At 39.9% G+C, this 27211-nt stretch overlaps 2 protein-coding genes across 7 annotated transcripts; one reads left to right on the top strand and one right to left on the bottom strand.

The window, feature by feature from the left end:
• Positions 1-12690: 12690 nt before the first annotated feature.
• On the bottom strand, positions 12691-25490 carry LOC307043054 (uncharacterized protein). Of its 3 annotated transcripts, none has more exons than XM_079687271.1 (6): positions 23241-23593; positions 22250-22517; positions 21644-21787; positions 15193-15385; positions 13979-14086; positions 12691-12822 (listed from the first exon to the last, which is right to left on the bottom strand). In XM_079687271.1, the coding sequence occupies exons 1-4, from the start codon at positions 23513-23515 to the stop codon at positions 15368-15370; spliced, it is 705 nt and encodes a 234-aa protein (XP_079543397.1). In that variant the 5' UTR covers positions 23516-23593; the 3' UTR covers positions 12691-12822; positions 13979-14086; positions 15193-15367. The 3 variants fall into 3 exon arrangements, 1 of the variants encoding a protein (XP_079543397.1); XR_013809269.1 differs by lacking the exons at positions 12691-12822; positions 13979-14086; positions 15193-15385 and adding exons at positions 23955-24101; positions 24252-24385; positions 24888-25490 and having other exon boundaries at positions 21514-21787; positions 23241-23489; XR_013809270.1 differs by lacking the exons at positions 12691-12822; positions 13979-14086; positions 15193-15385 and adding exons at positions 23955-24101; positions 24252-24722 and having other exon boundaries at positions 21514-21787; positions 23241-23489.
• LOC307043052 (G2/M phase-specific E3 ubiquitin-protein ligase-like) lies at positions 16409-21380 on the top strand. Of its 4 annotated transcripts, XM_079687266.1 has the most exons (10): positions 16409-17624; positions 17739-17851; positions 18241-18433; positions 18540-18737; positions 18831-18917; positions 19205-19455; positions 19788-19916; positions 20127-20267; positions 20560-20671; positions 20867-21380. In XM_079687266.1, exons 3-10 carry the CDS (start codon positions 18376-18378, stop codon positions 21085-21087), a joined length of 1197 nt encoding a protein of 398 aa, XP_079543392.1. In that variant the 5' UTR covers positions 16409-17624; positions 17739-17851; positions 18241-18375; the 3' UTR covers positions 21088-21380. The 4 variants fall into 4 exon arrangements, with proteins under 4 accessions (XP_079543392.1, XP_079543391.1, XP_079543394.1 ...); XM_079687265.1 differs by having other exon boundaries at positions 16409-17851; XM_079687267.1 differs by lacking the exons at positions 16409-17624; positions 17739-17851 and having other exon boundaries at positions 18184-18433.
• Positions 25491-27211: the final 1721 nt, after the last annotated feature.

The raw sequence follows: 27211 nt of genomic DNA, 5'->3' as shown, positions 1-27211 counted from the left end.
TTTGTACACTGATAATTGATCTGACGCTCTTCGATCGATCGATATTTTTAATTCTGGGGTATATATACAAATTCCGACACACTCTTCCTTGTTCTTAGAACCATCTGTGTATATTTTGAGGTAGTTGTGATAATTATTCCTGAGGTACATACTTGTTTTGAATCCTACTTCTTGTTTTGCTCGATCTCAGTGCTGCATTTGATACTATCGACCATGATATCCTATTGCAAAGACGAGAGCACTTAGTTGGCATACAGGGAACTGCTTTAGGCTGGTTTAGGTCCTATCTATCTGAACGCTCTCAGTTTGTACGTGTCAACGATGAATCTTCCACGCAAACCAAAGTTAGCCATGGAATGCCACAGGGCTCAGTGCTCGGACCTATTTTGTTCACATTATATATGCTTCCGTTAGGCAATATTATAAGGAATCATTCTGTAAACTTTCATTGTTATGCGGATGATACTCAACTATATTTATCAATCAAGCCTGATGAAATTAATCATCTAAATAAAATTCAAGACTGCCTCAAGGACTTAAAAACGTGGATGACCTTACATTTTTTGATGTTAAACACGACCAAAACTGAAGTTATTGTACTTGGCCCAAAGAATCTACGAAAGAAATTATCTAAAGATATACTAACTATGGATGGCATTAATTTGGCCTCCAGTGAGACTGTAAGGAATCTTGGTGTTATATTTGATCAGGATTTATCCTTTAACGCCCACATAAAATCAATTTCAAGGACCGCCTACTTCCATCCTTATTTTTCATTCCAAACCCACGCCCCTGGAACTTGGAATATTAGTATTGAGTATATATATAACATATATTTAAGCAATAGCTCACGACAGGCCGTGGTATATGCTCATTATATCACAGCTAAGGGGCGTGGTTCGGCCCGACGCGAAAATAAATAAAACGGTTACCAAGTGTGGTAATATGAAAGAAAAATACATACTCTAATTTAAATAGTTTTTATTAGTAAATAATGATGTTCAAAATAAAATAGTCCCTCCGTTGCCTTCTGCACAAAACATAGTGCAAGGTGGTTGCTATGCAAAAACACTAACAGCAAGCGAACATATTAGACAGAGAGCGTTGATCCATTATTTGGCTGTTTATTTACATTAATGTGTATGTTGCTGTTTATTGTGCATCCACTGAAAAACTGTCCAGCATCAGTAGCATGGCTTACGTGGTCACTTGTATAGGTTGAGGTTGTTCGAGGCTGATGCTTGGCGTGGCGAGAATATTTCTCCACTTTCTCCGGTCCCCGAGATTGGGCTTCCAGTAGCTCTGAAGAGAGCTTTCGCACCTGTGGCCACTAACGGTCATAATTTCTCTGCTTTGTTTCAAGACCCGCATCAGAAAGCTTTTGAATGGTGGTACTTTTCCAGTTGGTCTACCTGCTCTTCACGTAGCTCTGCATGTCGTAGTTTAGGTGCTTTTTTTTCTGGAGATAGGCACTGCTCAATCCACTCCTCAATACTATAGTAAGACCCCCCCCGGAGGTCGAAGTTAATCTTAAATGTTTCCATTTTAAGCTTTGTAAGTTTGTTTCGTAACGGAAGAAATTTAAATATATTTATAAAACTGACAAGTCAAATCAAGCAATCTGATTGGTCGATTGCGTTTTTGCGGACCTCTTTGATTACAGATTTGAAAACATCGTTGCTTGCTTTAAAAGTAGCACAATTCATTATGTTACACCTTCAAAAGTATCTAGATATCCCTGCCCTAATGCCAAAGGAACTGCACACTGAATATGTTTTGGCGTTTGATGTCTATGTCTGGACCGCTGCGTCAAAAAGGAGGGCTTCTGCCCCGTTACTTCTCCGCTGCTTTCTTGTTCCAGTATGAAAAGCAGCACAACGGTATACTGTTTTTCTCAGACGCGGAGGGATACTGACTTGTTGTGAAAAGTAACTTACAATTCTACCCGTGGTATACGCTCAGTATATCACGGCTAAGAACCAATCAGATTGCTTGATTTGACTTGTCCGTTTTATAAATATATATATAGTAGTAAGAATTATATAATCTATTTATAATTGTAAATGTATATTGTATGTAGACATACATTCAGATCAGTGGTCACCAACTTTTTTAAGCCCAAGATCACCGACCTCGGCCTAGGTGAAAGGCGAGATCTACCTATTGCAGAATTGAGTGAAAAAGACGGTCCAGACAGTGCTTCCAATTTGAGGCCTTTTATATAGGCTAATTGCATCTGAATTACTGTTCCAATGAAGGCTCCATAATCAGCGCACAGCATATAGGCAGGGGTGCAGGGGTAAAGTGCTATTTGCGAGTGGGGGGCGGACCTCTCCTCCTCTAGGGGGGTCCTCACCTCCTCTAGGTCCTCACCTCCTCTAGGGGGATCCGGGGGGAAGCTCCCCTGGGAAGATTTTTTTTAAATATTGAAGAGGAAAGCATCAATCTGGTGCACTTTGAGAGCAACATGAAGAGATCTATGGCTTCATCTCTCAGCACCCATATGAAACAGAACTGTAAACAGATGTTCTTTTTCTTTATGGATATTTTACAAATCACTCCCCTTTTAAACTGTATTCTTGTTTTACTGCCATATAGTATTTCATACCTGTTTTTCATTTATTCTCTTATTGTTTGTATAACTATAATGATCATATGAAGGTGTACTGCGGAAATAATCTTTTGAATAATTTGTGACAAAACCGTTCTAATCTAAACACTCAGAGTCCTTTAGCTCACCTGAGCCCCTCAGTCTGACAGGGGAAGACTCTCCTCCAGCTTGTTGCGGAAACAGCTCCTTATGTCCATTAGTGCAGCTAGCTAACCAGATGCTAACATCACGGTCCCCGCTAGCACCGATCCCTCTATCTCCCTCTCGCCCTCTCTCTCTATCACACTAAATGTGCGATTGCCACACACACACACACACACACACACACACACACACACACACACACACACACACACACACACACACACACACACACACACACATACACACACACACACACACACACCCTTGTGCAACTCAATTGTGGGGCCCGAACTGATTTTACCCAATTGTGGGGTCCTCCCTTTCCAACTATACTAGACCTCCGTAAAAAATCTGGCAATATAGAAAAAAAATTAGAATCACAAAAATAACTTGAAATAAACATAATTCCAAGCTTTTGTCATCACGCTAATTTTTCAACCACTTAGTGGGGCTCAGTTTCTAGCGGTCAGCACTTATGAGGTCCATTATACACACACACACACACACATTTCTAGTTTTCATATCTTGGATCCTCAGGCAGACTTTGGAGGAATATCACAATGAAGGGGAAACCTTCAATGAGCTGTGGAATACAGTAATTGAAACATGTGATAATTGCAATATTTCTAAAGTGATCAAACAGAAAAGAGCCACACAGACCGCAAGCAGACTAGATGATGGTGTAGTCACATCCACACTTGGACAGAGAACCCAAGTTGACAGTAAAGAGGCCTTTAGGGTAAACATATTCCTTCCCATCATAAACTCCATGATTGGTGAGATGGAGAAACGTTTCTCAAAGTCCAACTGTAGCATAATGGAGGGAATACAGGCTCTAAATCCGTCAAGCAGCAACTTCTTGAAGGAAGAAATGGTGTTGTTATTTGCAGAAGCTTATGGCTCAGATTTGCCAGATCTGAAGAACGAAATAAATCAGGCAAGAAGACTTTTTGAAAGAAACAGGGCAAAGGGAAAAGAGACTCCCACCACTTTGATAGACTTAGTCAAGTTCCTGGATCCTTTTAAGGACGTCCTGTTTGAACTGTTTTGTTTATGCAAGATTGCCGCTGTTTTGCCAGTGAGTAGTGCTGGGTGTGAGCGCAGCTTCTCAACCTTGAAGCTTGTTAAAACTCACCTGCGGTCAACAATGGCAAGTAAGCGGTTGACACATTTAGCAGTGCTCAGCATTGAGAGTGAGCGTGCAAAGGCACTGGACCTAGATATTTTAGTTAAATGCTTTGCTGGACAGCATGATAACCGCCGCCTTAAATTGGCTTAATCTTTGTATACTATACTGTGTGCAAATGTATGTATGTATATGTGTGAGGAGATAGGAGATGCTGGTGGTGAAGTCTGGAAGTAGAGCAGGCTGGCCTCTGCTGGGCTGCACACTATCATAACACTGGATATTACTATTAGTTTACACCTGCACATTGGGGACTTGCACAACCAGTAGAAAGGAACTAATTGCATTACTAAAGTAGGCTAAATGTAGACTTACTTAAGTACATTTCTGAGATTCATACATTACATCCACTCTTTTATAGGCTCCTTAACAAACACAAACCCCACCTGGAAAAACTGGACATTCCCAATGCATGTACACCCACACACACAAAAACAACACACAGACTCACACAGACACACACAGTGTATGTGCTGGGGTTTCTTCTACAAATTAAGATTTTACCAAAAACAAAATATGATACTGTGCTTCAGGGGAGGAAGGTAAATTAGTAAATGTAATTTCAAGTACTGTAGGCTATTTTAAAAAGAAATTCAATGTGCTTGTATTAAATCAATTTATTATACATAACTTTAGTAACGACTCATTTGGCATATTAATATTAGTGTGTGTGTGTGTGTGTGTGTGTGTGTGTGTGTGTGTGTGTGTGTGTGTGTGTGTGTGTGTGTGTGTGTGTGTGTGTGAGAAAGTTTAATATTAATATTAAAAACCGTAAAACTAATTGTTGTACGTTTTTATTGCATGCAAGGACTGGGTTAAGTGTTCAAGATAAGTTGATTTTACATTGTCTTATTATGTGATTCACATGCACAAAAATCACCAGAGATTGCAGAAAATTAAGTCTCTGAAGTTGAAATGTGTTTGGGGGGAGATAACATTTACCCCCCCAGCTGGAACATCATGCCACCCTTTCGCCACCCCAGGTATAACTTGCTAGAACCGCCCCTGCCTGGTAGTAGGCTGTCAGTAATGGCTACGCCTCTCTATTTGGACTGGTAGATCTCGGCAGACTGGCAACTTTAAAAGTAGCTCTCAGTTCAAAAAAGGTTGGGCACCCCTGATCTAAAGGCTCCAGGCAGAGTCCCAGCTGTTCAGCTAGCTCACGGACCAAAAAACTATCCTCAGCTCCAGAATCAATGAGGGCTTGGAGAGGCAAAGTCATAGTGTTAACACAGATCGTGGCGGGTATTAGAAAACGACTCAAGGAAGGGGGTAAAGATGATGGCTGTGGACTCGTCAGGACCCCCAATCTCACTGACGAGCTCCCACGTTTGGGCGTGCCGGACAGTTGGCAATGACATGCCCGGCGTTGCCACAATACATGCATTGGGCCGCACACATCCGGCGCTGACGCTCCTCCGGAGATAATCTAGCACGCCCCAGTTGCATAGCCTCCTCGTGAGAAGAGGTGCGCACGCTGGGCGGCGAGAAAACGGAGGGAGACTTAAACACTGAAGGGACAGGGTAGATGGAAAAACTAGGCTTACTGTGTGAGACTGGTGGATTCCGCTGTGTCCGCTCAGCTTGGTGCTCCCGCAAACGACAGTCTAGACGGAACACCAAGGAAATCAGATCAAAAACACCGCCTTGAGAGCCGCCTCGTCCCATCGAGCCTCTGCAGCGAGTGTGTGAAACTCGATGGAATACTCAGCTACAGTGCGGTTTCCTTGTTGTAAACTGAGCAGCTGACTCTCGGCGGAGCCAGAATAATTGGGATGATCAAAAACAGCAGAAAAACGATCTGAGAAGCATTCAAAATGCAGAGAGTCATAATCCACTGAAGAGCTCAAAGCCTCTGCCCAGGTTAAAGCCTTGCCACGGAGCAAACTCAGAACGTAATTAATCCTGGTAACATCAGCGGCAAACGAAGCAGGACGCTGGCGAAAAACCTTGTTGCACTGAAAAAGAAATCCTCTGCATTTCTCCACCTCTCCGTGGAATGGCTCAGGGTCGGTGATGGGGAAATCCTGGCGTAGAGTAGGAAAAATAGCTGGATTGGGAGTGGCATTAAAAGCTGCAGCCGAGGTAGTTAGAGCTGAGATCTGGCATGCTAACTCAGAGATATGATGAGCCATGGATTGATTGCTCTCTACTAACGCCCGAATGAGCTGGTCGTGTTGACCCAGGAGGGAACCCTGACTAGACAGGGCATGATGGACTGTGGCGGGATCCGCTCCAGTGCCTGCGGGGTTCATTGTTGGCCAGTTCTTCTGTTAGGATTCCCGAGAAGTGACCGGAGATGAGAACCCGCTGTGCAAGCACTAAACTGAGACTGTGGTGAAGTGTCAAAAAAGGCTTTATTTTGTCCACGATACTAAAAAGGAGTTGACAAAGAGCTCCTAGAGGTTTGGGTTTGCTATCCTGGCTCCAAAATGGTGGAATGAGCTCCCCATCGACATCAGGACAGACTGAAAACTCATCTCTTTCGACTCCACTTCGAGCGAAATAACTATTAACAAAGCATTGATATACTAATAAAGGACTGGCTTATCTAAAGCCAGTTGAGTTGTACTTGAAATGTTTTAGCTCTATGAAACCTGATGTACTTATATGATTCTGTTTTCTTCAAGTTTGTATTTTGTTGGTCAAACGCACTTATTGTAAGTCGCTTTGGATAAGAGCATCAGCTAAATGCAATTTAATGTAATGTAATGTAGAGGGAAGACGTGGAGCTGGGCTGACCAGGAGGGGAGGCTGGTCGTGGCAGGCAGAGCGGCTGGAGTATGTGGATCTGGAACAGGAAAAACAAGCAGGATTAGGAAAATAATTTCCTTTCACAAGGAGCATCAAAAGGTCGCTAGGAAAAACACTTGTAGGCCTGGACGATAGTTTACCACTGAAGAATAAACGAAGAACTTGCAAAGTCTGAGGATGGGAACCAGGGTTTTAAGCAGGTGCAGGTGAGTAGTGGCAATCAGTGAGATGAGCAGCAGCTGAGGAGGTGAGTTGGCGGGAATCGGAATGTAGGTAGCCACACCCAGCCAGGGAGACAGACACATAGGCAAACAGACAAAACAAACACAGACAGGGGAAAAAGAAGGAGGAAGTACTGCAGATCCTCACATATACAACTGCAATGAAAGTAACAAACACAATGCGATATCCTTTTCAATTTCAAAGAACAGAAATTGGGTTACATTTATTAATGACTATAAAACAACAATACTGTAGAATAACAAATGAAATGCCTTGAATACACCGAAATACACGTGTTGAAGCGATTCGCTGCTGATTACTACGCCCCCCCCCCCGCGCGGGCCGAATATTCGAATATTCGCTGCTGATTACTACCGAATATCCGGAGCCCGAAAAATTGTATTCGGGACAGCCCTAATAACTTGATCATTCTGCTTCAGTTTGTGGGCTACGGACAGTTTATGGTAGCAGCACGTTAACAGCTTCATCCTTTGATCAGACCCCCGGTATACCCTAGTCAGCCCCCCTAGTTACACCAATCAGCGTGCGATTACCGTACAGCCAATCACAATGCGTGACGTCATTGGTAAGCGACGGACCCCGAACACATATGGTAGGGCGAACACATATGGTAGTGACACCGGACTCTGAGGAAAATATTCGTTGTGGCCAAACGGCGGTACTACATTTCCGTATAGGTTGCTGGGCCCGGAAACACTTTTTCCCATTGACTTACATTGGGAAAGAGTAGTCTGTAAAATCGTTGGATATTTTTTACTACCCAGTATGAAAATGTGTATAGCCCTTATTAAAAACATTTGTTCTTCAAGTTGTAAAATGTGCTAATAAAGTTATTGTGAGAGTTATTTCCCTCTGCATTATGAACGCGCATCTGAGTGCATCCATGGATCCAACCCATGGGACCGCGCCGCCCGGCATGTTCATGTGAGATGTTCAGTACTACATGAGTTTTACCTTTACCCATGGATGCACAATAAGAACGGACCCATATCGCCTTACTGCCAGCCCCGCGGAGCTGTAATAATGGATATAGGGGTCCCTCTGGGCTCTGTTCTTGGTCCCCTACTCTTCTCCTTGTAAACAAATTCGGATCTGTCATTAGCCCGCATGGTTTTTCATACCACTGCTACACTGACGACACCCAACTAATTCTGTCCTTTCCCCGCTCAGAGACCCAAGTCGTTGCACGCATCTCTGCTTGCCTAGCAGACATCTCTCAGTGGATGTCTGCTCATCACCTCAAGCTCAACCTTGACAAGACTGAACTGCTTTTCCTTCCTGGAAAAGATTGTCCCACTCTTGACCTAACAATCAACATCGGCACCTCTGTTGTTTCCCCGACTCTGCAAGGAATCTGGGTGTGATCCTAGATAACAAACTGTCCTTCACTGCAAACATTGCTGCTACAACCCGCTGCTGCAGATACACGCTTTCCAACATCAGGAGGATACGTCCCCAGCTGACCCAGAAATCAGCGCAGGTTCTGGTCCAGGCTCTCGTCATCTCACGCCTAGACTACTCCAACTCCCTCCTGGCTGGTCTACCTGCATGTGCCATCCGACCTCTGCAGCTCATCCAGAATGCAGCGGCTCGTCTGGTCTTCAACCTTCTGGCGGTCAGCACTTATGAGGTCCATTATACACACACACACACACATTTCTAGTTTTCATATCTTGGAAGGGATCAGAAACACACATATTTCTAGTTTACATATCTTGGAAGGGATCAGAGTTACTAGACACATTATTGAGTTGGATGGACTTTCCTTGTTACCAGGTTAGAAATTTCACGGAGACCACAATGGCCATGGCCGTTGTTGCCCCTCGGTCTGGCCGTGATGCCCCGAATATAATTGTACGTGCTACAGCCACCATGGCCTTTGTGCCCCGCGCACTGTTAACATCTCAAAGTTGCTTTAAAGGCGTCAGAACAGTGGTCTGGTATCTGAACTGCATTATGCTGCGTTCACACCGGACGCGATGCAAATATTTGCATCGCTCTAATATCACCGTGGCTGTCAGCTGTGTTTACTTCTGTCATTCATACAGGATGTGCTGGAGAGAGGGTGGGGCTTATACCCATGAACTTACCGTGATTTAATTGTAATACACGTTTTAAAATGATGCCGAAGAAACAAAATACTGATACCGGTTAGTAAAAACCATGAATTAATGCAAGTCTGCAGACAAGACGGCAGGCGAAAAACCTTTTAAAATGCGTATTTTCTGAATGGAGATCGGACCGACCAGGCTAAACAAACGTTGTATATGCTCCATCCGGACTCACAACAACATGATACAGGCACAGATACAACAGCGACTGTATTCGCCATGACACAGACAGTCTGTGTTTTGTTCATGTTTAAGTTTTGTCCAGTTTCTGAACAGATATGAGGAGCTGTGAGCTCTGAATGCTAACAGCTAACGGCTGAGGTTTTCTGATCCAACGTCAGGCTGAGATCCTCACCGCTGATTAGCTACCGCGAGAACGCGGCACACGAATTTGACGCTAGAATTGAAAACATTTATTAAAGAGACTCTCGTACACAACCACACACACTTTTGCATTTCAAAGTATTGCTTGTTCATACAGTTGAATGTTTGAGCTTCACTGTGCCCTGCTGAATGATGTATGTGCAGAGTTGGACCCTTGAAGGCTATTTCTTCTGCTCTGAAATGGAATATATTTGTTACATATTAATAGATTTTTTTATTTGGTTTCGGATTTTTGAATGGGAGAAGTAGTAGCTAGGAAACATACCCAACACTAATTATTAATAATAATAATAATAATAATTAATATAAACTCTCTACAACATTCTTTTAATGCAATAAACATTTATTTCAAAAATTATTATGTTTTTCTGTATTGTTTGCGCAAAATGTACAACTTCAGAAACATACATTCAGGCCTAACATCAGCCTAACATTGAAAGTATTTTGCAATGGTTTTATACCAATTTCCTTATGTTTTTCTGTATTGTTTAAACAAAAAAATGTACAACTTCAGAACATATCCGAAGACAAAAAAAAGTCCTAACATCAGCCTAACATTGAAAGTATTTTCCAATGGTTTTATACCAATTTCCTTATGTTTTTCTGTATTGTTTTAACAAAATGTACAAGTTCAGAAAATATCCGAAGACTCAAAACAAAAAAATACCTAACATCAGCCTAACATTGAAAGTATTTTCCAATGGTTTTATACCAATTACCTTATGTTTTTCTATATTGTTTAAACAAAATGTACAACTTCAGAACATATCCGAAGACACACAAAAAAGGCCTAACATCAGCCTAGCATTGAAAGTATTTTCAAATGGTTTTATACCAACTTCCTTCGGAGAGAAGATATTCTATTTTTGATGTAATACTTAACAGCTCTCCAGTCCCTATTTGATAGGGCTTGTGGTTTGGCAGAGATGCAATCCTCACAGGCCTCTTTTCCTGGAACCTGATTCATAAATATCCATCTTCTCAAGTGTCGTTGCACAGCAGCAATTTCCTCAGATGTCCAGATGCGCTTCACAACCATTTCTTTCCCGAGGTGGACATTAAAGAACATGTTATAGGTTTAAGAAGCCTAAGAGTCAGTATCATACAGTTATGAATCTCTCTCAGGTTTACCACAAGGTGAGTTTCTTTTTATTTCCTGCTTCTTTACACATACTCTCTCCAGTACAGGTTAGCTCTGAGTGTTAGCGATGCTAATGTAAACACAGACTATATTACTTCCAGAACACGTCTCACATTCATTTATCCATAGCAAGAATTGATGAGGCACTGTCAGAGAATAAATTAAATGAACTGCTAGCATGAATATATGTCATATGGTTTAAACTTTACAGTATTGTTATCAGAATTAGAAAATAAAAGGTATTTCTCATGAAATGTTTGATTTGTCAAACTGTATAAAAAAGGGATTTATTTAAACGGTCATTGCTGATTCATCACTCTGCGTTATCCTCTTTTCAACCTATTAAACAGGGAAACAATCTAACCCTCATTGTAGTCACTTTTCATCTCACCTCTCTTTTTAGCCGACTTCTGGTGTTTCGTCAGGACCTTTCTTGTACTATCTTGAAGGGATGACATGCTGGCCTCACCTTCAGACTCTTCAGTGTCTTGTATTACGGCATCTGGATAAAGAAAACATTTGATTAGAAATATATTAAAGAGAGACACGGAGACTTTAAATATGAAGTAGTTTTTTGGAAAAGTCTTTGGATCAAGATCATTGTTGGTGCTAGTTATTTGTTAACCCCATGGCAGAATTATTGTTTTCTAATAATAAGTATAGCTTGATTGATAATGTCAGATGGTCCTTTACTTATAATCAAAATATAGTAGTATCTTTATTTGGTTTGAGTTTTGATTCATTTGGTTATGGTTTCAGGTAATTCTTTCTAGAAAGTGAACACCATGGTGATGTTCACTTTCTAGAAACGGGAGGGCCCCATGAGGACAAGACTAGAAACAAGTGTGTGTGACAGGTTTATGCAACAAGTCCCATCAAGGCTAAGGTAAACGATCACCGTTTGAAACATGCTTATGCTCAAATAGTATAAACATATGCCCACAACAACTTGAGTTTAGAAACTTAAAGGTATTGCCAAAATATTTTTAAATGACTTCAAGTTAAAACCAAACGGGAGGGCCCCATGAGGACATGACTAGACACAAGTGTGTGTGACAGGTTTCTGTAACAAGTCCCATCAAGGCTAAGGTAAACGATCACTGTTTGAAAAATGCTTATGCTCAAATAGTATAAACCAGCGCCGTATAGATAGAGTTACGACAGCGGAAGTCCAAAAACGGTTATCGTCACGTGGTTCATGCAGACGAGAATCGTTCCCCGGAAGTTCATGGCGGGCAATGTGAATGCATTGATAACAGGAGATAGAACTTCGACTTTTGGTAATTATTAGTGAATAAAGGTTTTGATTTGCAATATTTATACAACAAATCGATATGAGTATGTATTTACATCAATATGTTTTAAAAAATAAAATAGAATTTGCTAATATTAAGTGATAATATTAGGATTAGTGTGAACAACTAGTTTACATGTTAGGCTAACAGTGCCTTGGTTAAAGAGACTGTTGCTGTTTATTTATAGCTTTGAATTCTTTCAAACCAATATTATCTTCTTAAACTTGTATAGTAGTCAGGAGCATCACTTTCTAATGTTTATTGATATATTTAGAGGGAGGGGATCTAAAGGAAGGCTTCAAAATTCAGATTAGATTCATTTCTACCATTTTCTTAAATTCATGGTAGTTTCAGTAATCCCATGGTAATTGAGGACACAAGTTATCGAAATGACTAATGTCATCTTTATGGCTTTCAGAAAGGACAGGAGATCGACAGGTGACTATCAAAGGACTAGCAGCAGCATGATGATGATGTTAAATGTGTTGTTTTAGGAACATCCATTGCAAAGACATGGAATTCAATACAAATTGAATAGCATATCATGCAGTTTGTCTGTGCCTTTTCCTCCGTGTTGTCCTGGTTTGCTGTGCTGCCTCCTAGTCGCCACCATGGTTTGCTGTGCTGCCTGGGGATGCTCAAATCGCTCAGAGAAAGGAGTACGAATGTACGGCTTCCCCACTGACACAGAGCGGAGGAAAAAATGGCTGGCTCAAGTCAGCAGGAGCAATTTCACGACCAACAGCAAAATAATATGTGAGGTAATTATATACAAACACTGCATTTGCACTTTTTCACAAAACGAAAACCACACCATTGGGAAAGCTTAATGTTTTGTTTAATACAAAAAAACAGGGAAAGGCTTGAAAAACACAGAGTTGAGACTCAGGGTGCAGGGTGAGGGTCTCAGTGCAGGTATTCAGGCTCCATTGAATCCCCCTCTGGTTCTTGTGCTGAAAGAGGGAGTAACAGACAGGAGAAAGGGTTATACACACCTATATAGCACACCTATTGGATGGGAAATTGCCTTGGGGAGATAAGGTGTGGTCTTTGTTCCCAACTGAAGTTATGGAACTTTATTATTTGTGAGTTTAACAAAGTATGACAAATGGCATCAGTAACAGATGTGATATTAATTTCTATAAAGTTGTCTCACATTCTTGGTCATATTTTATATACAGTATGTAATGAGTATAACATGTCCAGTAAGTATAAAGTGTTTCCTAATACCGTGTATTCAACCACTATGGAATATGTATGTGGGCAGACAAAACTGAGTTGTTCTGTGTGTGAAGTAACCTCAAGTCACTCCGCAGGCACATTTTAATGCAGACCAGTTTGTCAAGACAAAAAAGGGCAAGACTAGGCTGAGAGCAGAGGCTATACCCACCATCTTCGTGCATCGCCCTGTGGTCAAAAAGAGAAGGGCCCCTGCACCACGATTCACCCCGGGACCTGTATCTACAAAGCCCATAGCTCATGATCACAGCTATAGTCTGAAAGGTGACACAGGTATAATAAGTATGAACTCTTAGTAACAAAAGTCATATTTCTTATTTTTAAGTGGTATAATATTTTAAATGTTCGAAAATGTACAGTGCCATGTCTTCTACTTACATTAGTCTCACTTCAAGTTAAAACCAAACGGGAGGGCCCCATGAGGACATGACTAGAAACAAGTGTGTGTGACAGGTTTCTGTAACAAGTCCCATCAAGGCTAAGGTAAACGATCACCGTTTGAAACGTGCTTATGCTCAAATAGTATAAACATATGCCCACAACAACTTGAGTTTAGAAACTTAAAGGTATTGCCAAAATATTTTTAAATGACTTCAAGTTAAAACCAAACGGGAGGGCCCCATGAGGACAAGACTAGAAACAAGTGTGTGTGACAGGTTTCTGTAACAAGTCCCACCAAGGCAAGTCTAAAAATATGAAACCAATTCAGTTTCCTCTGTCAGATTGTTCCAAATCACCCAATTAGAAACGGGATTAAAGCTGTATCAGTAAAAGAGATCGAAAAGAAAGTTCCTGTCTTGGTATGGGGACTACATAGTGAAAGGCACAACATAATGAGATTGTGGAGACAGCTCTATATTACTGAATTACCTCGGTAGAAGAACGGTCTGTTGTGGATGTTTTGAGGGAAGTCAACTCTACGGGGAGGCTCTCCTCCTCAACTGCCTCTGGATAATACTGCTCATTCATCACCTGGAACTTAGATAAAACAAGAATGCACTAAGAAGATAGTAAACATTTATGTTGAGATAACCCGCTGCTGCAGATACACGCTTTACAACATCAGGAGGATACGTCCCCTCCTGACCCAGAAAGCGACGCAGGTTCTGGTCCACGCTCTCGTCATCTCACGCCTAGACTACTGCAACTCCCTCCTGGCTGGTCTACCTGCATGTGCCATCCGACCTCTGCAGCTCATCCAGAATGCAACCTTCCTAAATGTTCCCACACCACGCCGCTCCTCCGCTCCCTTCACTGGCTTCCAGTAACTGCTAGAATCCACTTCAAGACACTGGTACTTGCGTACCATGCTGCGAATGGATCTGGCTCTTCCTACATCCAGGACATGGTTAAACCGTACACCCCAGCACGTGCACTCCGCTCTGCATCAGCCAAACAACTCGCTGCACCCGCACTGCGAGGGGGACCCAAGTTCCCATCAGCAAAAACACGTGGGTTTGCTATCCTGGCTCCAAAATTGGGGAATGAGCCCCCCATTGAAATCAGGACAGCAGAAAGCTTACACATCTTCTTCAGACTGAAAACTCATCTCTTTAGACTCCACTTCGAGAGATAGAATTACTAACAAAGCACTTATATACTAATAAAGGACTGTCTTATCTAAAGCCAGTTGAGTAGCACTTGAAATGTTTGGCTCTATGAAACCTGATGTACTTATATGATTCTGTTTTCTTCAAGTTTGTATCTTCCTGGTCGAACACACTTATTGTAAGTTGCTTTGGATGAAAGCCTCAGCTAAATGCAATGTAATATTCATGAGCTGCAAACATTAGCTAACTGAAAAGCAAGCAAGGGCATGCAAGTTGTCCGTTGAAATCTGTCAAGTTCTGCTTTTAATTAAATACATCATCAATTAAAGTATCACTCCCCCAGTTGCTCATAGAGGTAGCAGACCAAACTTATAGCAAATCTGATGAATTCTCCAATACCAGTATAGTTTGCCACATCTGAACCATCTAAAATGACTTGTTAATCGAACAACAAATTAATTAGGTACTATAATTATTTGGAGGGAAACAAAAACATGTGTTAAATCACGTGTTACTTTTGAGTTATATGTTTACCTGTTTGCGCCAAGGCCAGTCTGCATCCCCATAATTGTAGGATATTTCTTCCTCTGGGGCGATGTCTCTAAGGGCAAACAGGCAGAGATGTGGCATCCCATCAAGGACAATGGTTCTCATCTTGCAGTTGGGCGTTTTGTGGTCATCGTTTACAAGCCTACCCAGTGACTTGTCTTCAACCGATGCATCGAGACTTAAATAAATAGAGATTGAATGTTAGTAGTAGAACTTGCATACTTGGTTTGGATATAGTGTGGAGCATTGTCAGTTACATTTAAAAGAAAATCATGAAGAAAAAAAGATTAGACAGACAAGGTCAGGTTATATTAGGGCTGCACAATATTGGAAAAAACTGACATTGCGATATTTCTTTCCCCTGCGATATGAAAAAAGTACAGGAATTGAAGAAGAATATTTTATTATTATTATTTTAACAATATTTAACCGGATGAAGGATTTTAGTCACGGACTTCTGGATCGTAAGTTATCAGAGCAACAAGCTGAGCTAGCTCGGTTATCCTGCTGTGATCAGAGGCCTGAACTACGAAGCCGGTTCATCATAACCTGGATATGTTTGAGTTACCCGGCTTACCTAATCCAAAACAAACACGCTCTCGCTAAGCGGTCCTACGACGCTGGTTATCAACTCGTTAAGCCAGGGTTTCTCTGTCCGGCTGAGTGCGCGTTCACATGAAAGGGGCGGGGTTAGCAACATTTGACCAATCACAAACATGGACAAGCGTACTGACAGCGCAGCGTCATACTTCCTGAATGAAAAGTCAACTATAATATTAGACAAATATGAAGACGTTAAACTTTAAACATCCATGACTTAAACACTTTATCCAGGATAATATGGAGAACGGAACATGACTTAAATATAAATAAATAAATACATGTGTAAATAAATGTATGAAGAAATACAGGAATAAATAAATAAATACGCAAATAAATAAATAAATACAGGAATAAATAAATACAGGAATAAATAAATGACGAAATAAATGACGAAATAAATAAATGTTGAAATGAATACACAAATAAATAAATAAAAGAATAAATAAATAAATAAATGCATAAATAAATATGGAAATAAATACACCAATGTATAAATAAATAAATAAAAGTCGAAAATAAAACAGAACACACGTTTTTATATGTCTTTCATTTATTTCTACATTTACGTGACATACATTTATTTATTTATGTGTCCGTATGCTAATGAAGTGGGCGGTCCTAACCTCAGTCTGAAGCAGAATTCGCTAATTGTTGGAGCCAGGCAGAAGCAGTAGATTCGTGGCAAGTCACATCTGTACATTGTACACCCACGGCAACTCGCTAATAATGGCTTCGGCTGGAAGGGCGCTGGCTTCTGCGGGATGCGGCTAACCAGCTTGAAAACTGTAAGTGACTCATGTTTAGGTCTAGTGTAAGACTGATATGACAATGTAAAAAAACTGATCTGTGTGTTAAAATGCCAATGTACAGTTTTGTACCCAATGTGGCGCTATGTTATGTTTTGTGCAGCACCAAGGACCGCTAACGCGCCAGTTTCGTCTGCTCCTCATCCGTTACATAACGGGACTCCCAGACACCCAGTGGACGGTAGGTCTTTGCATCAAACTATTTGTAATGCAAATCCGATCAGTGTACTAAGTTTATATCGCCAATGACAAGTTATTTGATTCAGTTTCTGTCCACCAGCTTGAAGGGATCCTTATATGTATAGTGTGTGATGCTAATGCTAACCAACATTTCCCCCCTGGATTCTCATTGAATCATTATTTCCTTGCACTCAATATTGCTTATCTTCTTAACTTGATCCTAGCCGAAGTTTCAAGACTGTTTGGCCCCTACATGGGAGGGAGGAGGACGGCAGGGCGGCAAACCCTTTCTGGTCCTGCACACCTGCATTCTTATACCCATTTATTCTGTTGCCTTGACGACAAGAATGCAGCCTTAGTCCCCAACCGATACGCCAAAGAAAGACTCGCTGCTGCTGGGTTAGGGGAAAAACGGCTCACATTTAAAGGTCTGTCAGTCATTAGAATGACGATTATCAAACTGCTTTTTCCTTTTCTGTGTATATTTTATGGTAAATGTACATTTGTGATATATAAATATATTGAGTTACCCTTACAATCATAACATTATCTTTATGTTAGATCTCTTATGTGTATCATCTATTTCTAGGCAGCCATACAGATTCAAATGAATTCCTCGAGTTCTTGATGGATGCCTATCCAAAACTGCGGAACGGTGGCGGTTTCGAGTTGCAAAAAATATCTGGCACTAGGAGAAGTCGCCACTTGATTGTGATCCCCTGTCCCAATGAGGGTTACTATGTCAGATATTTGAAGGACCCTCAGACCCAGATTGGCCATGCTACAGTTTTCATTAGACCAATGCAAAGAACCCTGAATTTGGACCCTGTAAGTTCCTCAATTCTATAGTGGTGTAACAATTAAACATTAAAAGTAGAATCTGTGACTTACAGTAACATAATTGTTCGCTTGTGATGTAGTTTAAAACTATTTTCTTTACAGGCATGTCGATCAGAAGGCGACAACGTGTTAATTGGACCAAATCAGAAATGTGTCGTCTGTGGAGAGGAGTTCCCCTTTTCAAGAATCAAGGATCACAGCAATAACTGCATGAGGTATTACTCTCTACAGAACTAAACATCACATTCGTCAGGCACACTGCAACTGCATGTGTAGACACAAAATAACCAATAAGCATAAGGCTGTGGGATGCTGCAAATGGATGTAAAATATTTTGACATATCAGCATATCTGAGGTTTTATAATTATGGGGCCAGATATTAGTACTTTTTGTTCCAACAATCCCTCTGTAACGCCATATTCTGCTGTCCTCTAATACATTTAAATATGAAAGATATACATTCTGGATGTTGGTTTTGAGGAAAAGTAACATTTGGTTTACTTGTCATTCTATTTATATGCCCATGTTTTTCTAGAGTGCGATATGTAATGTAAAGTAGACCGAGTAACAGAAATGACCTCTTTTTACACTTGACCATCACAGAGCAGCGGTGAGGTGCAGATTGAGTCTGAAAGGGCCTCCGGAAGTCAATTTAGATTTGAAAACACATTCACAAGAGCACAGGGAAATGAGACAACAAGGGCCAGGAACACAAGACACTCGGTGCCACCTCAGGAAATGTTGCCTTCTCCTGAGGTAGTTGACATCGATCCCACTGAGGAAAGTGGCTTCTCTGGTGTGTAACTTCCTTTATTAAGTACATCATGTATTGCAATAAGTTGTTGCTCTCTACATTTCACTTGATCCAATATTAATTTGGAAACCTTTTAAACTATTTTTAGATTGGAAAATAGCGCCAGATCCCACAGAGGCAGCAAAGATGTTTAAAGAAGACATTTTAAGCCAGCATGCAACTGGAAAATCCTTGTGTCTTACTATGGATATTGGAGACAGTGCAGAGGAAAGGGAAAGAGCAGTCCTTACTTTTTATAAGAAGGCAAATGTTGAGTGGGCGTGCCCCTTGACATGCACACTTAAGGGTAATTCGGTTACAAACAAAACCTAAGATAAAAAAATGAACAAACCATATTCTCGTTAAACTGATGTCTGTAGTGTGTGTTTACATTTTTCAGGAGATCCAGCCATTGGTGATGGTGTGACTCGGCATTTCTTTGTAACCATCATGTCAAAACTTCAGGCTGGTTTTGAGATGAAGTTTGGTAAGTAAATATTTACTATGGCTGATCGCTGGGTCTCAGCCACTAAGTTATGTGTGTTTTTGTACCAGTTCCAGGCTGAAAACAGATCTGTCCCTTAACCCCAGTAAACAAAACGTATTCCTAAAACCTGATGTGATTGTAGCTGCTGTGAACATGTAGGTTTCTACAGGATCGACCAGTATCCAGTGGTGGTTTGATAATTCCTTTACTAATGCTTTGTGATAGTTGAATATCTATGTCCTTTACTTTACTGTCAATTTACTTTGACTGTTTTCCTATATTTGAAGTGCCTGGAGGAACTCTTCTTTTTGAAGGAGAACAAGATCATCTGATTCCCTCCACTTCTCATCTCCTTTTGGAGAGTGACTTCTTTGTTGTTGCTGGCCGAATGATTGGACATTCATTCCTCCATGATGGGCCATGCCTAGGAGGACTGAGCCCAGTTATCCTGCATGTGCTCTTTGGTGGATCCCCGGAAGAAGCCACAATAGATATTAAGGACTGTGTTGACCTTGATATCCGTGAGACAATCAAGTTGGTATGTTCAATTTTTTTCTAACCTATTTTATTATTCAACCGTTGGATATTATTTATTTAGCTGATCTACTTTCAGATACTGTTAACATCATGTGGGTACACTTTGCACCAGCAGGGGGTACTGAAGCATTATTAAACACCATACACTGATATATTAATTATCATTAGAACACTTACAGATGTCCTCCTTTACGATGTTTTTGGACAAAACATAGCTTTTATAGGTTACCAACTACTAACATGCTGATTATAAGTTAAACTTCTTATGATGTATCAAAGTTGAATGTTTATACAAGTATTGAGAAATGAACGAATCTTACTTGCCATTATTAGCTGGAGGGAACAGCAGAATCATCATCAGAAGAAAAAAACCTCATCAATGAGTTGGCACTGTCCTGGGATTTGTCTCCAGTCACATGTGACAACAGGAGATGGCTATTTGATAAACTGATCCTCCATGCTGTGAGTATTCTGTACTTAACAGGTCATATGAATCAGACTGACTAATCACAGTTGAAGTTTTGAAGTAGGACCTAATTTTGGCATATCACATTTTAGCTTTTTTGTTAAATACATATTTCGGATGTTAATACGTGTATTAAAACAAGCTTATTGGGCTATTAGATACATCAGGCTGCTTTGCATTTCTACTGTGATGCAAATATTGTGCAGGTCCTTGGAAGAACCTCCAGACAAGTCAAGCAGTTACAAAGGGGTTTAAAAGAGACACTGATCTGGCCTCTGCTAACGGAGAGGAAAGACACGATTCCCCTTCTCTTTCCAAGGGCATCTGATTTGCAGTGCACACCACGGGTAAGTGATCTCATGCTGCTCAGTCAAATCCTTCCTCCTAACACACAGGAGTTAGAAATTGGGTTTATTTACTACTCTCAGACCTCCATTGCTTTAAGTTTATTATAACAAACATCCACCTACGCAAACATATTTTTAAATGAAATTATGCTACTTGCTCCTTAAAAGGAGCTAAACCAATATAAAACTGTATCTTTAGACTACTCTGCTACACAGCAAAACCTGCAGTTTCTTGTATGTTCTGTTTATTATTGTGCTTTCACTGGGCTCCTTTCAAAACTAAATCTGTCAGATGGTCTTGGAGAAGATAAACTGGCCCACACAGGATGAGGATGAAGACAGTGAAGTCTCTTTGGAGGATCCCTTTAGGATCACAGGATTCCTGCGCACATTTATTGAGATGGGTAAAACAACGTCTTCAAGCTTTGTTTACTGAAAGTTTGTAATTATTATAACGAAGGCTGCGCTTCCTCTGTTTTTATGTTTAACCGTGGATTTTCAGCTAACAATCCAAGGCGTAATTTAAGTAACATTATTGTTATTTAACTATTAACTGAAAGCAATTATAATAAAATGAATTTATTCTCTGTTTTATAAAGCATCTCCCCATATACTTGGGAAACTTGTGCAGTTCTGGATAGGATGGAATGTGCTTCCTAGATATGACCTGGATGTGACCGTGGTGGAGAGCAACTTCCCCAGCTCTTCCACATGCTTTCACCAGCTGAAACTTCCAGGACATTACAAAGAGTACTGTACGTTTGAAAGGGACATTCTTGCTGCTATTTGGAGCACTGAAACTGGGTTCGGAATGGTCTGAAGAGACAGACACACCTTAGTACTTGTGTAAGATTTGTTGTCTTTTGTTTGGCCGGCCAAAAGTTTATGTTTTCAGAGAGTAAAAAAAACTCAGTTAACGCCTACTCCGGCCAGTTTGTGTAACACTGAAAATATATAAAGATAAACATGCTTTCCTTGTTATTGCACATAACAAGGAAAGCATGGTTATCTTTATATATTTTCAAAGTTTTAAATTGATATTGGTTACAAAATGTTCATTAACTGTAACAAATGTATATTGCTTGATGCATTACAGTAAGTGTTGATTCACAAGCATATGGTTCAGTGCAACACATGTTTAAAATGACGACTGAACGTAATTTCATTACAATTAAAAATGTTATTGTATTAAAATCCAAATATACTGAATCTTGGTACCAGCTTCTTCATGTAACTCAGTCAAATATTGTCACCTAATCGTCCTAGTCGAAACTTTAAAAGACTACATTTCCCACAGCAACAGCCTTTTGATACACACACATTTACTGTAGTATTTCAGTCAATAAGCTAACAGTTTGTACATAGACATTCCACACATTGGACAGAGGGCCATCAGGGTCTGGAAGTCTTTCCACTTCCTGGTCAGTCAGTGAACGTTGCAGCTGAACTTCAGGGACCACAACATGAGGCTGGCGATGAGCACATGGTCCAGTCCAGTCAACTCCAAACTCAATGTCCACCTGCAATTGCAAGAGCTAAAGTTAGAGTCAACCAAAATCAAAGTTTTAGTATATATGTCAGTTAATTCATTTTATATAACCTAAAGTTTTGTATCATCCCCTAGAATTCCTGATTAATGTCCCATGAACAGCTATGAAATAATTAGAGAGAGCAGAAAGCCCTGATTTATCATTATCTTCCTTAATCGCTTGTTCTGGTTGATCACAGCATTTTAAACACTTCTATGAGGTATTCCTAAAGTGCCGATGATATGCAGAATAAAATAATTCCATCACATTCAGTTTCCTCGACAACAGGCCACTATTTGTTACATTGTGCTACTATATGCGCTTTGGAATGGACCTCCCTTGTATTATTTGTTTTAAACAGTTTGTGTAATTGCAGAAAAAGTGGGTATTAGTGTTAACATGGTTCCATGTAGGAAAGTAAAATCAAAATCAAACTATTGAATACAATCAAACCTGTATAGGCTCCTGCTGGGCCTCACGCTCATGGCGAGTCCACAGTTGCAGTGGGGACCGGTTTCCCTCGGTGCTTAGTCGGTGGCAGTTCCAGCCTTGCTGGAAAAACGGCAGGTGCTTCTGTATGTGGGGCACAAAGCACCAGTGCAGAGCATAGAGATGCACTTCACAGTCAGGATTGAGAAGGCCTTCTCTCTCTAGATTAAAAAACATTGTGTAGAACAGATCCAGCACTCCCACATAAACGTCTCTCCAGAGCCTTTCTATCCTTTTGAGGAAAAAGGAAGGAAAATATTTAGTCTGGTAAGTGAACAAGAAAAAGGAAGGAAAATATTTAGTCTGCTAAGTGAACAAAAAAAAATAACATACATGCAAAATATCACCTTTCACCTACCATAAATGGTAAGTAAATTAGAATTGAATTACATTAATTAGAAGCTAAATATTAACATTTTTGCAGATTTCAATAGGAAAATGTTCCTGATTAAGTGGCAAGTGCACAATAATGCCTCTGGAAAAAAGCTGGAAGTTGGATTTAGCAAACAACATTTTGCTTGAGCAAAGTTCATCAAACTTGGGGTGAGGTTTTTCTACTGTAAGCTTTGTTGAAACTGGATCAGGAAATATATCAGCATATTTATGCCACATTAACTGTTGTGGTTCAATATTAATGTAAGGTTCTCTTAACTGGAAAATACATTCAAAATCCAAGTTCCAACAGTAATTTGCCCAGTCATGCAACGTGCTGGGACTTCCACTAAATAGATCTTTGAAAAATATTGTTATCCTTTTTGTCAAATTATACAGTTGGTGTCATAATTATAGTGTTTTTATTATAGAAATATAACTTTTTTATTTCTATGGTTTTATCTAAAGGAAGACGAACAAAAATAAGACAACAAAATTAATAATGGCTAAAGACATATAGTTGACATTGCAATCTTTACCAAAGACTTCATTTGATAAAAGTTTGACTTGAAGTTTAAGGTACCTTTGATTATGGACACTCCTGCCAGCAATGTGTGAATTCCTGTTCTCTCCTCGGTTTGCCACCATGTAGCGTGCAACGTCAACATTTTCTCCACCTTTATCTGACCTCACACGTGATGGCACACCGTAGACATTGGCGGCTTCCAAAAAGCTTCTTAAAACTGTTGCTGCCCGATTGTTGGTGGCAGCACTCAAGTACACGATGAGAAGACTAAAGCCGTCAATACCACCATGCACAACAAAACGCCACCTAAAGGGATATGTATAGGCACACATTAAGGTCAATCCACTAACGTATGTACAGACATTTACACATTTAAAAGGCCTTATCTTACTAAAAGTTCTGATTACAAAACATAAATCATCTTACATTTTGATAGTAAAACTAATTTGCATGCAGAGGAATTTGGTGCAATTAATAATTTGATACATTTCATTCATATTTTATTTATATTTCTTCTTGCAGTGTTTTAACTTGTTTTTATGTCTACAGAATATTGTATGTTGAATTGTTAGAGGAGACTGAGACTTCAGATTTTCATTACCAACCAATAAAAAAAAGCTATCATGCATATGACAATAAAGCCTTTGAATCTTGAAGTCTGGTTTGCATTGAAGCTGATTGATTATAACACTTTAGATGGGCCCATCTTTTGTAACTGTAGTGAAGTGGATGTTTGAGCAATGCTTGAGAGTGTTAATGATTATACTATACCTAATCAGTTTGTGATTGCCGTCGATGTGCCATAAACTTTTCGGTGCTGGTACAAAGTACTTCTGCGCCTTCTTGGGTTCAGCTGCAGAGTGCGAATCAAAACTCCACCTTGATCAACGCGCCGCATGGATTCCTGGACACGCTGTCCTATTATATTCGGGAAAATGCAGAGATATGGTGTACTGCAACATGAAAAGTAAAGCATTCCTAAATATGCCAGAATAATGTGATTAATTATCAAGTAGTAAAAAAACAAACACTGCATGGAGGATTATTATAATAATAACAATCCCTTACTTTGTATGCGTATCCCTCGTGCATTCAGGTGCCCCACCATCATTTTGTATCCAGAGTTGGGATGATGCTGCAGAATTTGGGTAACAGTTTCATCCAAACTGTTGTCATCTAACATAGTTAATAGATCTTGGACCCTGATCATCAAAAATAACGAAACAATAGTAAGTCACAATAAACTATAGTCACCTTTTGCAATGTACAATCAAAGCACATCAGAATGAGTGTGTTGCTCTGTACTAACCTGCATTGAAAGATGTAGGTGTCATCTGAAACAAATTAGCTGCTCTCTTAAACCTCATTACTATTATTAGGCCTACATCATGTCTGAGGTAATGGTACCTTTGCTTTGTATACAAAGCATGTTTGTATCTTTGCCACGACACATGTCTATCTGATGTATTGGTTTCAACATGGTTTCAACATATAAATTGCCTATTAACATTTTAATAAATCTGTGAACAGTCTATAAACAAGTAGGCTGATTTGGATGGAGAAAATGTAGGCTAATGAAACGTTATCATTGCTAAACACAAGTTAATGCGTCTAACAAATGTGCACATTGATATAGCCTACACCAAAACAATAAAAGTAAGGAAAACCAGACAAAAATCGTGAAAGAATGCGGATTAAACCTACCGTATCCCGTTCTGTGTCATCCTCCGACTAATTGTTCTTTCGCACACCCCGAAAACCTGCGCGATGTCCCCAGCGGTGTGCCCCCAACGAAGATGTGCTTCAATAACGTTTCGGGGCAACATGTAAGATGGACGCCCAAGGGTCGCCTCCTCTGTTTCCGAGAGGATTTCAAGTTGGCGGGCAATCTCTTGAAGACTCTCAAACACAGCTGGGTTAACATCCACATCCATGTCGAGCTGAGCCAAGTCCTCTATACATCGTTCCACACGAAACTGGACATAGTCTTTTGGTTCTCCGTTCTCTAAATGGTCCGCTAATGATCGTAAATGATCTCCAATGGCTCTTAAACCAATATCCATAAATAAACCTTACAACTGTGGATAAACCATGGATGTATAAAGATAAGGGCTAAACAGTAAAGCTCCTGCATTCGAATCAGCGCGGTTAGCCAGGCGTTAGTAGTAGAGCCCTCTGCCAGAAATGATCACACACTCCTGTAACCAATCCTGCTTCAGACTGAGGTTAGGACCGCCCACCTCATTAGCATACGGACACATGAATAAATAAATAAATAAATGTATGTCGCGTAAATGTAGAAATATATGAAAGATATATAATAATGTGTGTTCTGTTTTATTTTTCGACTTTTATTTATTTATTTATACATTGGTGTATTTATTTCCATATTTATTTATGCATTTATTTATTTATTTATTCTTTTATTTATTTATTTGTGTATTCATTTCAACATTTATTTATTTCTGTATTTATTTCGTCATTTATTTATTCCTGTATTTATTTATTTACGTATTTATTTATTTATTCCTGTATTTCTTCATACATTTATTTATTTATTTATTTATACTTAAGTCATGTTCCGTCCTCCATAGGATAAAAGCCACATAGCTGCACCTGCAAGGTGAATACAGCTGGTAACAGAACAAGTGTTTGAATGCGTACATTAACAGGTTTATGATATCACTGCCTGTCTAAGACACGAGAGGATCTGACTTTAATTACAATTGTCTCGAGTGTTTTGTCAACTTAATGTGTTGCTTAAAATAATACTTCTGCATACAGTATGTGACACTGTAAGTGTTGCACGGCCAGATACGGCTCAGCTGACTCAGATAAGGAAATATATGATACATTATGATGATGTGATATGCCGCGGACTGTAGTACTGTACTTAATGTTACTCTGATCCGGTTACTTATGTTGTGGCAGATATTTAAGTAAGCTTTCTTAACACTAATGTTATAATAGTCAGATTGCTCTGAAGATGGGAGGTGATATTCTATTAATGTTCACGTTTACACAGTCGGGGATTTTTGCCGGCCGTCTTTCCTGCAAAGGCAGCTTTTCTGTATTTCCTTTCTCCTGTAATATGACTTGATCGCTTTAAACTCCGCACAACGAGCTATGATTGGTCAGCAAGCAGTGTTATTTGCATAAAGCATATTTGTCCACTCATATGTTGATAAGAGTATTACAAACTTGAAAAATATTCCTCTAAGGAACATTTAGAACAGATAAAACATGTGCGATTAATTTGCGATTAATCGCGATTAACTATGGACAATCATGCGATTAATCGCGATTAAATATTTTAATCGACTGACAGCCCTAATATATATATATATATATATATATATATATATATATATATATATATGTATATAGCCTGTGTGTTGTATATTTATACACACAAATGAACAACCTTTGTTGTCAAAAAACAAATGACAAGTTGTATTGTAGTCTTTATTTTAGTATTGTTTTATGCTTATCCACATTTTTATTTCAGAGCACAGGACAGGAGAATGCTGGGCACAACATAAAGCTCAACAGTCAAGCTGGCAATGCTGAACAAAACCATCTAGAGTTGTAATATTTATTCAACTGAAAAAGTCAAAGCTCTACGAAAATGTAATTAAAAATATATTGCACATGGTTGGTATTTAACAACAAGGGGTGACTCAGGGACGCGGGAAGGGGGGGTGCTGAGGGGGCTGCAGCACCCCCATCTGTTGGCGGAGAGTTGTAACTGCAACGCCAACAAATTCACTAAACAAATCAATACAAAAGTTTTATTTTGAGTTACTATTTTTGAGTCAGCATTTTAGTGTAAGCAGTTAATAAAAAGCTTCACTAAATAATAAGAGAAAGTGATAATGCGGTGTACTTCTTCTGTTTCATTGCAGACAAGATCAGGGATGGGAATTTTGTGAAAGGAGGATTTAAGAACTGGCAAAAGGCAGGGGAAACATTTAGGGAGCATGAGAAGTCCCATCAACACACAGGCCGTCAACAAACTGGCAGCATTA

Source organism: Notothenia rossii (genome assembly GCF_949606895.1).
Source record: "Notothenia rossii genome assembly, chromosome: 6".
Lineage (NCBI taxonomy): Eukaryota > Metazoa > Chordata > Actinopteri > Perciformes > Nototheniidae > Notothenia > Notothenia rossii.
The sequence above is the reverse complement of the archived record's forward strand: the minus strand, read 5'-3'. Positions and strand labels throughout refer to the sequence as shown.

Bases quoted from the DNA above. Each gene is read 5' to 3' on its own strand.
- LOC307043052 (XM_079687266.1), top strand. From the start codon at position 18,376: ATGTTGCCTTCTCCTGAGGTAGTTGACATCGATCCCACTGAGGAAAGT. The intron at 19,456-19,787 runs GTATGTTCAATT...TGCCATTATTAG, and splicing joins TCCGTGAGACAATCAAGTTG to CTGGAGGGAACAGCAGAATC. The intron at 20,268-20,559 runs GTAAGTGATCTC...TAAATCTGTCAG, and splicing joins ATTTGCAGTGCACACCACGG to ATGGTCTTGGAGAAGATAAA.
- LOC307043054 (XM_079687271.1), bottom strand. From the start codon at position 23,515: ATGTGTGCCTATACATATCCCTTTAGGTGGCGTTTTGTTGTGCATGGT. The intron at 22,518-23,240 runs GTACCTTAAACT...TTTCCTCAAAAG, and splicing joins AGGAGTGTCCATAATCAAAG to GATAGAAAGGCTCTGGAGAG. The intron at 21,788-22,249 runs GTTTGATTGTAT...TTGCAATTGCAG, and splicing joins CCCAGCAGGAGCCTATACAG to GTGGACATTGAGTTTGGAGT.